At 46.1% G+C, this 16,646-nt stretch overlaps 1 protein-coding gene across 2 annotated transcripts in view; it reads left to right on the top strand.

Annotated features, from left to right (window-relative positions):
- Positions 1 to 16,646, top strand: part of Rad51b (RAD51 paralog B) — a 541,809-nt gene that overhangs the window by 370,234 nt on the left and 154,929 nt on the right. For both annotated transcript variants that reach the window (XM_076550950.1, XM_042260850.2), the window contains exon 9: positions 11,619 to 11,715. In XM_076550950.1, the coding sequence (XP_076407065.1) occupies positions 11,619 to 11,715 (97 nt within the window). The remainder of the gene's footprint in view (positions 1 to 11,618; positions 11,716 to 16,646) is intronic.

The following is a 16,646-nucleotide window of genomic DNA, read 5'->3' on the forward strand; positions in this document are numbered from 1 at the left end:
TGGAGAGCAAGCCCTCTGGGTCCCTCCTGTCTCAGCCTCCCAGCACTGGGGTTACAGCCTCAAGCCTCCATAACTGGTTTTTACATAGAAGCTGAGGATCTGAATCTAAGTTGTCAGGCGGCTAGGACAGCAGGCACTTTACCCCCTGAGACATCTTCCCAGGGTTTTTTTATTTTGTTTTGTTTTGTTTTTTTATATGATTTTGCATTGAGCAACATGGAACTTGTTTAATCTAATGTTAGCATGCCTTGCTTTGAGGAGCTGGATCAGCAAATGTCCATGAAGCCATGAGTTTTCAAGCAAGGAACTTTTATTTGGCAGAACCAGTGTAGACTAGGACCCAGTAGAGCCATAGAGAACGGATTTGAATCTGACCCATGGTGCTGTTTGATTTCAGAAAACTGCTTGACCACTCTGAACCTCAGTTTCTTCATCTCTAAAACCAGGCTAATAATGTTGACTTCGCTGAGCTCAGAGGATGAAATGAGCTAAATAAATGTGAGACAAGTGTTCAACGTGGAGTCTGTAGGTGGGAAGTACTGAATTAAAGCTAGTTTCTGTTCTCCCTTCCCTCATTTAGAATAGGCTCAGGGACCCAGGAAGGCATCAAATCTCTTCAAGTTTACACTGTAGGCAAGGATTAAGAAAAACAAAGCTTTATGATGAGTACCATCACTGATGGTTGGTATTAACTGACTTCCCTTCCTTGGACTTATCTGAGACCAAGAAATATTTCTGTTAAGTCTTGTTAAAAGAAAAATAACACATGTAACATTGAGACAAATTCTTGTAGTAAGTTACTTAATACTAATGCTGGAGTAGGTATGTTAAGAACTCAGAGATTAGTTGAGGCTAAAATACTTGGGAAATTTTTCATGAAAGAATCAAGAGTTTACCTGGACCCTGACATATGAAAGCTTAAGAGAGGAAGGTGTTTTTCAGACTGGGTGTTTGGGATGGGATGAGTGAGAACCAGAGGAAGTGAACCATGAGACATCAACAGGTTAGAAAAAGAATACCACAACGAAGGTGATATTCATTAGGCACTAGTAAGTGTCAAGCCTTTTTGAAAAGGACTTTACATGCTGTTGGCTGTCTTCACCATAGGGATGATTACACACCCAATTATGCAGTTGAGGAAAATGAGGCATGGACAGAGCGAATAATCTACCTGAGGAAGTGTAGACGTGGTACTCCACTACTGTTAGGAGAAGGAGGCCAGGATGCTGGAGTCCAGAGCCCGCCTACCCCACCCACCCACAATGGCTGCTTGACTTAGTTCCCAGCTTCCCTTAATTGAGACCGGTCTGTGAATGAACCGTGCCAAGTATAAAACACCACGGTGCCATCACTCATGTTAGTGACGTCAGATAGAGGTGACAATAGCTGCCTGAAAATGAGGAGGGAGGGGAAGGTACAAGACATTGGCTCCAATATGTAGCATTGACAAACTGAGCCAGTGGTCATTACAGGCGCCTAGCCCTACTCGCTGGCAACTCTGAGATCTGATCGAGCCTCACATTTCCTCTCAGACGTTGCTCCAGATGGCCATTTCCAAGTCACCAGAGTGAGTATCAGAGAGAAGACACTGGTCTGTTAATTGGCACTGAGGTTTGTGCCCCAAGTGACATGTGCCCTTGCCAGGATACCCACTTCAGTGGGCCTGTAACATACGACTGGCTCTCTAGTGGCCATGATGGAGTGTGCCATACCAAGGGCCACTAGGTAAATAGTTGGCCACTTAATATGGTTGTTCTAGACCTGTTCCTCTTGTGTCTTTCCTTAGTTGACTCTGTTTAATTATGAGTTGTTATTGTTTGTCTATATTGATATCATGTAAATATGGACATAGAAGTATGATGTCATGCCTCCTTAAAAAGTAATAGCTTATACAGTTGTCCATCTTTGAGGACATACAGTTAGTTTTGTGTGAGAGCATCTGACAGAGCTGCTGACTTGGGCATTTCTAGGCAGACCTTTAACCAACCTGTGAACAGATGGTGAATGGAGCTTGTTTCATGGCACAGATTCACTCTGGAGACAGAGACAATTGCATCTGTCCAGTCAGTGCCTTTGGTGAGCCCGTGCTGGCTAGGATGTCACACCATTCTTGTTGGTAGCATAGAGACACCAACAAGGAGGTGAGCACTGGCCTGTTCCCCACAGGAGGTATCTGAGGTTCCTCCGAGCTCAGCTCCTGACTACAATAAGTATAGATGAGGCTGGGGGATCAAAGTTGGTGTTGATAAAGTTGGACTCCCCCAAGAGCTATATTTTCAGTCTCCTGGGGGAGCAAATGACTCAATAGAACTCTTTTCTTGGTCCCAAATGAGTGTAAGGAGGGGAAGTGAGTTAGTCCCACTCGTCTGCGATGGTCCTTATCACAGGGCTGTGTCTTTCTAGTCCTCCTTGCAAACCGAAGGGAGGGGAATCCCCAGCACCAAGGCATACACGTGAATAGAAAGCACCACAAGTCACAGAAACACCTAAAAAGGTCATCAGAAACTCGGGGGGCCTCTGGAAATTCACCTCCCCGCCTTTCTGAAGAGCTCGGTAGGCAGGGACAAGGAAGTGGGCAAAGACAACCCAGCACGCTTCATGCAGAAGTGAGTCTGGGGCAGAAAACGCGCAGCGCAGCTGGTAGGAAAGTTTCTTTCAGATTGTGTGAAGCTCAGAGTCATCTGACCGTCTGCCTGCTTCCTTTCCACACCGAGGTGGCCAGACCGTCCTGGCCCCGTGCTCACTGCAGTATTGCTTATAGTCGGTAAATGCACCATGGAAAGGCACGGCGGCTACCCTGTCACAACTAACCAAGAGAGTGTGTCATTTCCTGCAGCGGGCCCGAGATCACAGATACAACACCGCCGGATTGGGCTAGAGGTGGAAACAGCACACTGGCCTGCTACTTGTGGCTTCCTCGCTGTTGCTACCCCACCCCACACACACGCCAGTCCTAGAACCTAGGCGCTAAGGTCAGCCTATTGGGGCCAGGGAACAACGGTGATATGCAACTAGAGATCGCCATGGCTACGGCTACGGCCACGGCGCCCCAGTTGCTGGCCGCAGGTTCCCCTGGAATGTACACTCTGGGGAAAGTGGGCCAAAGAGAGAGCCTCACCATTGTGCAGTACCGTGTGCTGGGTTTGAACAAACAGCAGGCGCTGTCCTTCCCTCAGTACATCTCCTCTGCACACAGTGGTGGAGGCGATGGACCCAAGATGGTGGGCGTGGGCCTCTTAGCGGTGCCCTCTGTGACTGGACAGGTGTGCATGAAAAGCTGAGGAGAGTCACCCTCCCTCCATGTACCTGCCTCTCATGGAGCTTGTCTTTCCTCCGAGGACTCTGGTGATCAGCAGCTCGCTCACGTCTCCAGTTCGGCTGTGGATGGCTGTGGCCTACCTCCCCCAGGGTAAACACTCCGGGGGAAGCCCGCGGCTAGCCGCCGTGGTGCTGTGACCATAGGCGTGGTGAGCTCCAGGAGCAAGTCACTGTGTTGCTCCCGAGTCTCAATGGGTTGACATTAGCACCTCTTGGTTCTGGGCCTCCAGGAGGACAACAGTTGAGGAAGCCAGTCCACTAGAGAGATTTTTCACTCCCAGGTCAGTGTGAAGAGTGTGAATTTTCTGGAGTGAAAGAATTATCACCATAAATACAAATATGCCCAAGCTGTCTCCCTCACTGGGTCTCCCTCCCCTTTTCCTCAGCCACTGCCAAGTATCTCTGGGCAGAGTGGCTTTCTTAAGGTGGAAGATGGTGAGACTCAGTGACGATCATGGAATTTTGAGTCCAACACCAGAACTGATTCGAACTGAAACATGGTCAACATTTTTCTCTGCAGTCTCCTCACCAACAGTCATCAGAATATATTAATTCTCTTCATAGCATTTGTGGACTCAACACTTTAAAGTACAGAGCAGTTAGGCACATTTCCCAGAACTGCACAGCAGATTAATGTCAGAGCCAAAACTAAATATAGGCAGGCTGCTGGAATCCCACAGTCGTGTTTTCTTCGGGCCAGATTGAAGCTGGATGTTTTATGACAAATATTTCAAAAAGAAAGGTCCTGACAGCATTCACATTTTCCCAGATAACCATTGTCTTACAGTCAGTCTTTCATGATGGGAATAGCAGACCGATATCCTAAAGCCTTATCAGTTCTTTATTCTAGAATAGACAGTTGATACTCACTGAGCTGAAGAAGGAAAATGATCTTTTTTTTTTTTCATGGAATGATTTATAATTTTCCAGAGCTTGGCAAAACTAAGCCAGTGAATAGTAAAACCAGATTTGTTTTTGTGATGCTCAAATTCCAGAATATTTAGTCTGACTTTTTCCTCACAACAAATGCTGGTTATCTCTTTCCAAAGCTGGAGGTGGGTCGGAAGAGAGTGGGAGGGGTAGGAGCCTGTGCCTGGGAACATTAGCCTTTGGACCTGCATGGTGGGCCTACCCTGTTCCTAATCCATTTCCCCTGCTCTTGCGTGTGCATACGTACACATGCATGCGCGCGCGCGCGCCCCCACACACACACACACCTAGAGAGAGACAGACGGACAGACAGACAGAGCTTTCCCTCTTTGCTCTCTCTCTCTCTTTCCTGTCTCCCTCTTGCAGGGCTCTTCTGGGAACAAGAGAGTTGGGACAGACACTGTCATGGTTGGGAACCAAGAGGAGAGTGTGCTGAAACCACTCCAGGGCCTTTCTCAAGCCTTGGCATGATGAAAGGACTCAATGAACCCGAACAGTTTCTCACAGGAGAGTTCCGGCCTCTGTCTTCTTAACAGCAAGGCATTCTGTAAGTTTTAACAGAGCTGGGATCAAAATTCAGTATGTCTGACTCACCCAAGGCTTTGTTTGGATAAAAAAGCCAGGTCACTGTCGTGTCTACAATTTGGATAGTTTAAGGTACAAAAAGTAATATTTCAATAATGTTGCCTGGAGCAGATAGACCATTTTCAGTACAGAAAGAAAGAAAGATGATGCCTTCGGAGCCCGTAAAAGGCAGTGGCCCTTCGTTTTGAAAGCTCTGTGCTTGTGCCTGGCTGATGATGCCCCGTCAAGCTGCTCTTTCTCCCGCTGGCCCTTTCTTCACAGGGCTGCCTATTTACAATCACTGCACGAAGTCCTCCTGGCCCAGTTAGGTGATTTTGAAACTTCACTGATTCTGTGTAGCAGGCTTTGGTCATTTTCTGCCAGGGAGTGGGCGGAGGAGGAAGTGGTGTTCTGGGCATAGAACTCCCCAAGATTCCTGAGGTCACTCTTGGTTTCTCTTGCCAGGCTACACTTGGAACTCTGCTACATATAGACATAAGTCCCATGAAGAGTTTAGTTTCCAAGATACCTGTGGCCTCAGAAATGACTGATCGCACATATTAGAAAGATTGACATAATTTATGTAGACTCTCTTGCATGCTTGACTTTCTGGAAATTGGAGCTATTTGCCTATGTGCCTATGTGACTCAGAGTTATTTATTAGTATGACTAGTAGCTTGTTATCAACTGGCTTTGGACAGTCTTTTAGTGCATGTCTGGACATGAGATCCTATAGTGAGATCCATGACTAACTCTATAGATTGAATTCTCTAAGCCAGCACATCAAGGCATGGAGAAGCCACCTGTTAAGTAGGCCTGGGCTCAGAGACCCCCCTCTCCTCTTCCTACTGTTGCTTTAGGAAAGAGTCAAGTAAACCTACAAGCTCCTCTTGTCCTCTGGACTGTTGAACTCAGCAAGGTGACTACTTCACTCAGTGGAAAATGGAGATGATAAAATCTGTCTCTAACATGCCCACACACGAAGCTAATAATAGCATTGGTCATATTTGTGATTTTTTTTTTTTTTTTTAGAAAAAAGTCTGATTTGTTTGAAAAAGCCATGTGGAACCTACTATTTTATAATCTTTGTGTGTATATGTGGGGTGGGGGGGAGAGATTGGACTTAATGTATGCAAGGGATTATGCTCATCTCAGAAGCCAAATAAAAAGCCCAGAGGATCCCTCCCCTCAAGTTGTTGATCAGAGGTATCCTAGAGACGCCCAGAAGAATACAACCTGTTGCCATTGCTCTTAGCTGTCCACCAGAACTTGATGATAAGACCCTGTTGCTGAAGACACTACACACATTGTTCATAGGATGTAGAGAAATTACGTCAGACCAGGAAGCTTCCTCTGCTGGCTGGCTTTCATAGTGCTGTCAGGTGCTATGTAGGCCACTGAGGGGGGAAACGTCATCAACAGTCTTACCTAGCTGGGAACCCTTGGAACGGCAACTAATGACCCGCATGGTAAGATATGCCCATGGGTGCGATAGTGGCATGAATGTTATAGAGTAACCAACAGTTTCTAATGGATTTAAAGCCCACACCATAGAAGGAAACACATGCAAGGTACTGTAAATCTGGCTAAGAACACATGGTGGGGTACTCACAGGCCACAGAGGTGCACCTACTACTATTTTCTCTCTAAACAGACATAGCATCAAACTGTTTTCTAAACTCATATCTCTCTACCTATAGGTTAGTTCCACTCTCAGGCTTCATCTGAAAAGTTTCCTTGTGCATTCGATGGTGGTTAAGACAGAAATTCACAGCTGGTCAAAGTGTAGAGAGTAAGTGTCAATGGAGTACTCCCCCACAAGTTAGATGTCTGTCTAGATCACACTCCCTTGTCAAGGTTCAGGGACCATTGCAGAAGAGGAGACAGTCTGTAAGAACCAGAGGTCAGGGAAGACCAAAGTGAAATGGTGTCTCCTGGACATGATAGAATGGTCGTGCTCGTGAACTCACAGCAGCTAGAGTTGTCCCTGCAAGACCTGTACAGTATCATGCCAGTCAACATTGTAGCATGGAGGGAGAAGGGAGTCACAAGTCCCCACCCCAACCTGAGGCGCTATGGACAATTGATGACTTACGGGAAAAAGAGAGTCCTTTTTCTTTAAGGGGGTAGCTGGTTACTGGTAGTCAGCTTACTCCAATGGATGACCCACACCCCAGGAGTATATGAGCAGCACAATTGGAGTCAGTTATTAATTTTTTTTTTAAAGGAGGACACAAAGTTGGGGGAGTAGAGAGGTGGAGGTGGGTCAGGGAGGAATGTGTTGGGAGATGAATGTGATCAAAATACATTGTATGAAATTCCCAAAGAATTAAGAACTAGTTCATTGACTTACAAATATTGAGTTACTAGTTTGCTGACCATTACTATTTCTTCTGCTGCTAAACAAGACCAGATACTACATTCTACCTCTTCTACCCTTGCTGAGTACAAGCTTTGTCTTCTTGGTTGTCTTCTAAGAGTCTAGTAGAAGGCACTCCTTCTGTCAAAGGCTCTGCCTTTGGGCCTGGTAACCCTCCATTCTGTTCTCTCCAGTGGATGCTGATACTCATGGTAGGCTATGGTACCCTTGATGGCTACTCCTGGAACTTGCTCTCTGCAGATCTTTACAGTCTGAGACTGCTCCCATCCAGAGACTGCTCTTATGGAGATTAGCTAAATCTGTCCCCTTGATCCAGCTCTACTCCATAAACTGCCTCCTTGTTTATCTGTATGTAATAACCCCACATCCTTGTTCAGCTGTGTATAATAAACACAATGAGATTCTGGGGTGCTATGGTTTCTCCAGCTGAAGCCCAGACTGCCCTATCCCAGTTTTCTGTCCATGTGCCCATCTGTCTGTCTTTTATTCATTTCCTCACCACTCTAGTCAGGTTCATTGCCAGAGCCATGGTGGACGTGGCATGGCGACTTACCTTTGAAGGAAGAAATGTCCCCTTCTTTGTGTGGGGAGAGAATTAGCAGTGGGACTCATGGTCTATGCTCCATTCTATGTGGATGCCTTTTGTATACAAATGTGCTTTTATGCATCCAATAGCCAAGGCAGTGCTAGAAAACAAGTCATTTATCTCTTCATAAAATAATTTGAGTCAAGACAGTAGTTACTCAGTAACTTGCAGGTCTTCTTGTCCCCCTTCTCAGTAGGAGGCTGGTGGTCTCCTAAGGAAACAATGAGCCAGATTCAGTCTCCTCTTGATTCCAGATGAAACCATGATCATTAAAACTCTTATCTTCCCTTTTGTCCAGGAGTCCCCCTCTGGCTTTGTAGTTATAGTTGATGCTGATGTACTTACGTTGTGTTTTCAATTAGCCATGCTTTTAAGGAAATGGTGAAAATAACAGATGCACTTTCAATTGAAGTTTTATTGCTTTTAAAGATATAAATAGCAAATGTATGTTCTTTGTCAACAGCGAACAATATGCTGTACAAAGAAGCCCCTGACTTTTGTTTGTGATTTTTTTTTGTTGAAGATGAGAAACTATTTTTACAATTTTTAACAGATACAAAAAAAAAAACACCCATACATGTGCATACTAACAGGCTACTATGTAAAGTTGGGCGTGAGACTTCTGAACAAGCAAAGCACCATCAGCAAAGGATGGCTAGGGACAGTGACGGGGTACCATTGGCCATAGGTTGGGTACTGTGCTAAAGACTTTAAGTAAATCGTCAAGTCTAATCTTCAAGCTCCTGGGGGTTACTAGCACATCAAGAGAAGTTACACTGGCCAGTGTCTTGTAGACCAGCAGCAGTGGAGCCTAGCTCTGAACTCCAGTCTGCCTAATTCCGAAGCACTGCCCTCGACCTCTGTGCAAACTGCTCTCACACAGATTTGTGTCCCATATCAGAAGCCCCGGTTGCTCCAGCTGAGCAGAGTCGATGCAAAGCCCTCTGAAGTGCAGTCGGAACTCATTTTCAGAAACCAGACAGTGTTAAGGCGCTGTTTATAACTCTGCAGTAGTATTTTATAAGTTATTTTAAGAGCATAGTTTTCACGTCTCCAGATTGCCTCAGAGAAAAACACATCTGTAGGCTTCTGTCCAAGTTGTGATTATTTGTAATTGATGCTTTTGGAAGTGTTTCTGTTCCATCATTTTGCTAAACACAGATTTAGAAAACCGCACAATTCCATCAGATGATGTGATTAGCAAGCCCCAAGTTTCCGGGCAGTGGATGCCTTCAGCGCCTTGGCTTGAAGCCTCATGATAACAAGGGAAAGATAATCGGCAGAGCCACTGAAGAGAGAGGCAAGGTTTTCTTCTCCGTCTGCTTCAGTGGAAATGTGTATTTTTCCTTTCTCCCCTCCCCTACTCCTCCTTCCCCCTCCCCATCCTGCCGTTCTTATGCTGGGAATCCAACCCAGATCCCCTCAGCTGCTTGGCAAGTGCTCTGCCACTGAACTGCAACGCCACTCGGCAGCTCTTTTTGAAGCATCTGTAGCTCGCTGGAGATTTGCAGACTGTTACCCGTTTCCATACAGTAAAAGCATCACCTCAGTTCGTGTTTCCGTTACAAAACCAATGTTGGAAAAGAGAGATGGAACTATTTTAGCTGATGCTGTCTCATTCACTTATATCGTTCTGGAGAAGCCATGCTGTTCCCTTTCCTCTTAATGTCCCCAGTGTATGTGGTGACAGGCTTTCCATGATAGGTACTATATTTGGTGAAATGTTTGTATATATGATATGTATGTGGGGTGTATGTGTGTGTGTGTGCGTGTGTGTGTGTGTGTGTGTGTGTGTGTGTGTGTGTGTGTGTGTGTTTACTGCTACCACATTGTTAGAGTTCTAGTCATTCTCACCAAGCTATCATCTGGAAGAATCCCACAAAAATGAAAGCTCACTTTTTATTATCATATTCCTCATTCCAAACCTAACCAACTAAAAATAACCTTGAAATAATTCAGAGGAAACGACCTTCATGTCCACAGGTAACTCATCCAATAAGCATAATGTAGCAGAGGGGTATGGAGTGTGGTCAGTGATATTCGTGAGTGAACAGGCTGTTATTGGGCTGGTCCTGTGTCACACACTTTAATCCTGGCTCTCAGGAGGCCAGCCTGATCACCATAATGAATTCCAGGACAACCTGAACTACATAATAAGTCTCTCTCTCTCTCTCTCTCTCTCTCTCTCTCTCTCTCTCTCTCTCTCTCTCTCTAAATAAATTTTAAAAAGAAAAATGAAAACGTCATTTTAAAACTTATCACTTTGTACAAAGAATATATGCTTATAAAATTTTTAATAAATAAAATCAAGGCTTATATATCTAGACTTCTCAGAAGTCACAATTAAAAAAAGAAAAAACAAAGGTCACAACTTGAACCCAGCTCTATTAAACTTTGAAGTTTGCAGTATATCTTATGGAGTGAGAGGGCAACATAATTCTTCACTCACTCTCTTTCGCATGAACAGTTGCTATTTTTAGGCATGTTCACTGAAGACGGCCCGTGTGACTCTTAGCAGTCCAGATGAGAAGTAGCAAAGAGAAGGAGTATGAGGTCTGGGAGTGGCCAGTACCGTGTGGGCTCCTAAAAGCCTGGCCAGCACTGCAGAGTCGCTGGAGCCTCCAAGCATGATACTGGTGCCTCTGAGACTTGTCTCTGCTAAGAGGCCCTCATCGCTGAACCTGACCTTGTCACTCTGCTCCCCTCTGTCCCCCGATGAAGCTGCCATTGGTTCAGGATTTGTATGTGCCACTGGCCCATTGAAGAGACAGTCACAGAGGTGTGGTAGAAAAGCTGGTTAATGTGGATGCCCTACAGTGGAACTGGAGGTAGAGTACTTGGCTTGCATTCACGAAGCCCTGGGTTCAATCCCCAGCACCATGAGAAATGTTTAAAAGGAGATGATGCTGTTCATATCAGGATGGCAAACCCATTAGCTAACCCTGTCAACAGACCAAGACAGTTCTGTTCTTTTAGGTACCCGTTCCGAACACTGGCCTGTACACAAGGAGACATTTCCTTCAGTGGTTCCTACTCGTGATGGGAACCTCACTGAGAACTTTGGAAAATGAGTGTGTTCTAGGAATTTGGTAACAGAGTGTCTGCACTTTATTCTCTCTGTAGATTGTTAAACAATAGAATACACTTTACTAATGGAATTTTTGAAGGGAAAGAAAATGTCTTGACTCACCAAATATAAAAGCTTTGTATAGCATTGGGTCATGTGAAGTAAGCGGTTTAGAGTCCTTCCCAGGGATTTTAAGTGCCGTGGACTTTATTTTTAACAAAATTGTGTTAACTGAGGCCTTAAGTGCGTAGTGACACTACACTTCTTTGCTTTCATCAACTAATTTCAAAGATGCCTCTGCTGTTCTTTCAGGGATGAACCTTATTTCTGTTTCATACATTTGAAAATAAAACTGGCTTTGGGGATAACAGGAAGAACCCACTGGCCTCCAAACTTTAAATGATTACTTTAGAATCAGTACCAGCAATGTCTTAGCTTTGGGACCCCAGTTTTCAAAAATTCGATAAACTTTATAAAATGTGCATGTGCATCTTAATTCTGGTTTGTCTTCTGCCTTTAGCTAATATTGTAACACTTCTCAGCCTGCTCAGCCATGCTGGCTCTGAAGAAAGCCCACCTGCTTGTTTTCTGGGTCTTGAATACCGATAGGCCCTGCCTGAAGATAAGCTGGTGAAAGTTAGAGCTGGGGTTTTCCTACCTGGCTTTATCACTCTCCCCCTAAACCACAGTCTGCCTTTTGATAGCTCTAATAATTAATTTGGTCTTCTCTCTTTCTTCTCCCTCCCCGCTCTGTTCTCCCTGTCTGTTCACAGGTTATCTTGACGAATCAAATTACGACCCATCTGAGTGGAGCCCTCCCTTCTCAAGCAGACCTGGTGTCTCCGGCTGATGATTTGTCCCTGTCTGAAGGTAAAGGATCTGTCCTGGAGAGACTGAAACTTGACACTGACATACAGCCTCCTGCCTCCTGCCGAGAGCTGGGAGACATGGCTACTGGACGCTGGTCAGTGCAGCCTGCTGGAGCCTGGTGATTTAGGCTTGGACATCTTGCTGGGCACCTGATCTGTTCTTGTCTTTTGCTGTCTCTGAGTGAGTTCCCTTTGAATCATCTTCACACACATCCATCACTTCCCCCCTGGAGGGAGTCTTGTCAGCCCTCTGTGGTGCCTGGCTAACCAGTCGCCGTTTCTGAGACTGATGGGCCAGCATTGCTTTTACCAGTGGTCCCGTGGCAATCTTGTCCTTTATTTGTCCTGAGCACCCTTGGACCGCCTGTGAGTGTGCAGTGGTTCCCCATGCAAGAGACCTGACATTCCTGCTCAGCTTTACAGCAGAAGCAAGACCAAGTCTCCACAGTTGTAAATCTGCCCGTTTTCTCTACCGCCTCCTACTAGCAAAGGTCAGACTGGCTGGGATTTTGAAGGCAGTGAACCTTGAGTCGTTGGGGGAACTACACAAGCAGCCAGAAGGTGGTTTCTAATTTTGTTGAAAGCCCTCCCTTGACATTTCGGCGCTTTTCTGGTTGCAGTTGAATTTGGGGCACAGTGCTAGGGGCCTGAGCAGACACACAGAGGTTTTCCAGGCCCACCCTCCCTTTCTGCTTTCTGAGAACTGGTCATGATGGAATCCAGGGGACTTTCAGGCCTAGACAGGCTCCTGACTGCCTGACCAGGTCGTCTTCGGGCACCAGCGCCGCTTTAGTCTCAGATTGGAAGCCCCACATGTCCGCTTCCCAGGGTTGCTTTTCACAGTGAAAACTACTGGCGTGTTTAAGAAAGCTGTCACGTGCTCTCTGCCTGTCCCCTCTTTCTCCACTCGGTGCTCTGTGATCCCCCTGCCGCCTCGGCGGAGAGCCTGCACTAGCGGGGACCCCTCCCCTTCAAACCCTGTCGTCAAACAGGCTTTGGCTTTCTTTCCAAATATATCTTTCATGGGTCCCTTCGTTTCCCTTGTGATCGGTGTTATGATCAAGTGATGAATTAAGACTCATAATTGGTTCATTTTAATAAACCCTATAAGACCTTCTGTTTCCATTCTGCTGTTTGGCCTTCTTCCAGGGTGTCTCCCTCCTACTCAAAATGCTGAAGATCGTCTTTTCTGAGGATGTGCTAAAATAAGTGTGCCAATTTGAAAATATCCAAGGGTTTGGGGTTTATTGTAGCAGCCATGCAATACGACGTGGGGGTCAGCAAATGCAGAGACTCCAGTATTTCTCTTTTGAGTGGTCTAGTTTCTGGAACCCCACTAAACAAGGTTGATCCTTCTTAACCCTTCCGGGTCAGCCCCTCCCCTTGCTGGTCAGCCCACTAAGTCCTCGAACCTAACGTCTTGTTAAGTGTGCCGCCTTCCGCTGCCCTTCCTCCTGTCTCTAGAACAGGCTTTCTCTCTGGTCCTCTCACCTCTCACCTCTCTTCCCAAGGCCAGGCCCCCAGGCTCCAAGACTGCCTCTGGCATAAAGCCTCCTGGGTGCAGTGGGCCTTGCCCTCTCTCTCCTCTGGGTCCTCTCTGCCTGCTTGGAGTTGTAAAGAAATGCTCTGAGAAGGTTAACTTTGCATATATTTTAAAACTAAATCGGTAGCTGTGTCTCTCTGGTGCTAGAGATGGAACTGGGGGTCCCATGCAGACTGTGATAGCAAGTGCTTTACTACTGAATACAGAACCAGCCCTGTGCTGTGTTCTTTTCGTGTGCGTGTTTTTACCACAGGGACCAACCAAAGGTGTACACATGATAAACAGTAACGGGACATTAGGTGAGTACTGCAGAAAATAGTGACCAGCACTCTGCCTAGGAATGCCATTAAAAATCTCTATAATTATACACACACACACACACACACACACACACACACACACACACACACAAACACGCATGCACACCATAAACACACTGACATGCCACACATACACACCACACACAGATTTGTTCAGCTCTGAGGAAACCGGAAGAGAGTATCTTGCTCCTTTATTTGAAAATAAGTGGATTTGTTTTTTTTTTTTTTTTTTTTTTTTTTTTTTTTTTTTTTTGTCTCCCAGCTTTATATTAAGCAAAGAAGTGGAACAAAATGGAGGGAAAGGAATGGCTTTGAGCCGGGCAGTGGTGGCGCACGCCTTTAATCCCAGCACTCGGGAGGCAGAGCCAGGCGGATCTCTGTGAGTTCGAGGCCAGCCTGGTCTACAGAGTGAGTTCCAAGACAGGTGCCAAAGCTACACAGAGAAACCCTGTCTCAAAAAACAAACAAACAAACAAACGAAACGGCTTTGAACTCTAGTGTAATGGCAACAGGAAAATGATGAGCTGTTCATAGGAAAGGGCGTTCCTAGCTCATCCTTAGGTAACTAACTGTTCCTAGTGATGAAACTGGAGAGGGAATTGAAGCAGTTAGTTTTTTGTTTTGTTTTGGTTTGTTTTTTTAAGGTATTTTTCTTGTATTGAGGGAACATGTAAATAGGACATGGAAATATTTTTCCCGAAGTTTATAATGGAGTTACTTACCAGTGAGTTAAAATAAACAGATTTTGGCCGAGGGAAAGCACTTGCCTAATACTCATGAGACAGCAATATTCTATCCCCAGAACTTCAGACAAAAAAACAAAAACAAAAAGCACACTGGTGGTGGGGGGAGCATTTCTTAGAACGTGCATTCCTGCTCAGATATATTGCAGTGGTCCCTAAGTTTCTATGAAAGAGATGTGAAATATATAACATAAAATAGAATAAACTACTTGTGGGGTTTAGGCCTTTATTGGTTGGCCTTTGACTATGTGGTGACTATGACCGTGGGCAGATCTTTGGGACCTCAGTTTCTTCTGTCTGGTGTTATTTTGAAGGAGTAAAAGATTGCTCGAGTCGTTTCCAGTGCTGACATGGTGAGGAAGGTCTGCAGCTGGGAAGCACCCAGCCACGGGTGGTTCTTCTGCTCTACAGAGTCCTGTAATGGATTTCAGCTGCAGAGCAGGGGCCCTTGCTTAAACAGTTAGGAGAGCAGGCAGCCAAGAGCAGCCAGCAATAAAATGATCTGGGTTGACCTAAGAGGAGCACCCAGCAGGAGCTGATCCGGGAAATGAAGTCCCTTCTGCTCTGATGCAGAAAAGGGAATACAAGTGACCCGGTCCAACGGAGCCATCTCTTCTGCCCAAGCTGATCCTGTGCTATTAATATCGGCCAGCTGCAGGCCCAGAGCATCCCCTGCTGAGATCAAAGGAGCCCTATCTTAGCTGGAACAAGGTCATCTGCACAGGGCTATAAAAGTAAGTCCTGGCTGCCTACAAGCATGGCTATGGGGGAGGAGAAGGAGGAGATGGGAGGCGTTCTCCTCCTCCTCCTCCTCCTCCTCCTCCTCCTCCTCCTCCTCCTCCTCCTCCTCCTCCTCCTTTCATCTCAGCTGACCAGCTGGTGCCCTCCCAGTGTCTGTAGAGTTGAGAGGTCTTTGTTTGTGTGGTGCTGCCTCTGCCTTAGTCACTTTGTGCCTGGGTTGTTGTCTGGATCAAGCACACCCAAGTGCTCACAGTTTGGGTCCACGGTGTGAGTGCCTGCATTGAGGTTTCCTTCCAGTGCTGAGTTACCAGGCTCCTGGGTGGGAAGGCCGCAGAAGGGAGAAGTGGACCCTATAGGCCAGGGCCTGTCTCAACCTGTTCCTGCCCTGCAGCTTGGGCCTTGAGAAGAATTACGAGGACACATTCAGTGAATTCAGCATTTTGCAGTCTGCCTTTTCACAAACTTTCTCGTTAGTTCAAGAAAATAGAACTTTCGGGACTCATGCCAACTTAGCGGGGTTGCGAAGTCATGCCATCCCAATGTGCCTCTCCATCTCCCTGGGTTCACACTCTTCCATATGTTTGTATGGAAGAGACATAAAGAGAATGAGAGACAGACAAGCCCAGAAACATATATGGAGTGAGAAAAAAGCCATCCGGGGGTGTGACAAGTGTACCAAAGTGTCCCTACGAACTAAAGCAGCCTCAGCAATGAGGGCATTTGCCCCACTCTGTATGCTAGAATTAAAATCCCACCAGTGGGTTGAACTGTAGACCCCCTTACAATGACAACAGGGCTGGAAAAGACTTCAGCAATGTTCTATTTGTCCAACCTGCAGTCTCACAAAAGAGACTGGGTGAAAAGAATGATTTTTATTGTTTTACACTTTCTGTAATCCTAGGCCTGAGTGGGTACAGTCATTCAAAGTCTCCTTTTCAGTTTTTGTTCCGGTGGCAGAAACCCTGACACATAAGTTGTCAATCATTGGTTTTTACAACTTTCCTGTTTCTCCGCTCTTGCTTCTTCCTTGTGGCACTGAAGGGACCCCACGTTGGGTCCCTTCAGTGCTGGGCCTCAGTTACAGGGTCTCTCTTTCTCCATATTGATGACTAGGGAAAGGATCTAGTGATCCAGCTGCCCATACATGCATATCCTATTCCGACCCGGGACATAGTTGTAAATGACACTGGTGTGTTATGGCAGGACTGACACTCTGCTCACCCCACGCCTTTCTCTTGCTTTCTTTTGATGGGTTAGGAGGGCAGCAGTTACTTTCCAGTGGTGACCTGGCCCACTCGAGGAGTCCCAGGTGGCTCCATGGGATGGAAGGCATTACTAGGCTTCTGTCCCGCATTCTGGCATCGGGCATGTTGGTATCTTGGTATCTCCGTTAGCAGTCTCGGGTAGATTGTAGCACATGGAAACTAACACTTAAAAGTGCACGGCAGGGTCAAGGGATAGAACAAAAGACGACTAAACTGCACTTCTTCTAGAACCTAAAGTGTTTTTTAGCTTTAGTGCTGGAACGCCTTTCTATTCCTGTTGCAGTCAGGGGAATTGATGGCTGATTTCATTTGCAAGAGAA

Source organism: Peromyscus maniculatus, chromosome 14, assembly GCF_049852395.1.
Source record: "Peromyscus maniculatus bairdii isolate BWxNUB_F1_BW_parent chromosome 14, HU_Pman_BW_mat_3.1, whole genome shotgun sequence".
Lineage (NCBI taxonomy): Eukaryota > Metazoa > Chordata > Mammalia > Rodentia > Cricetidae > Peromyscus > Peromyscus maniculatus.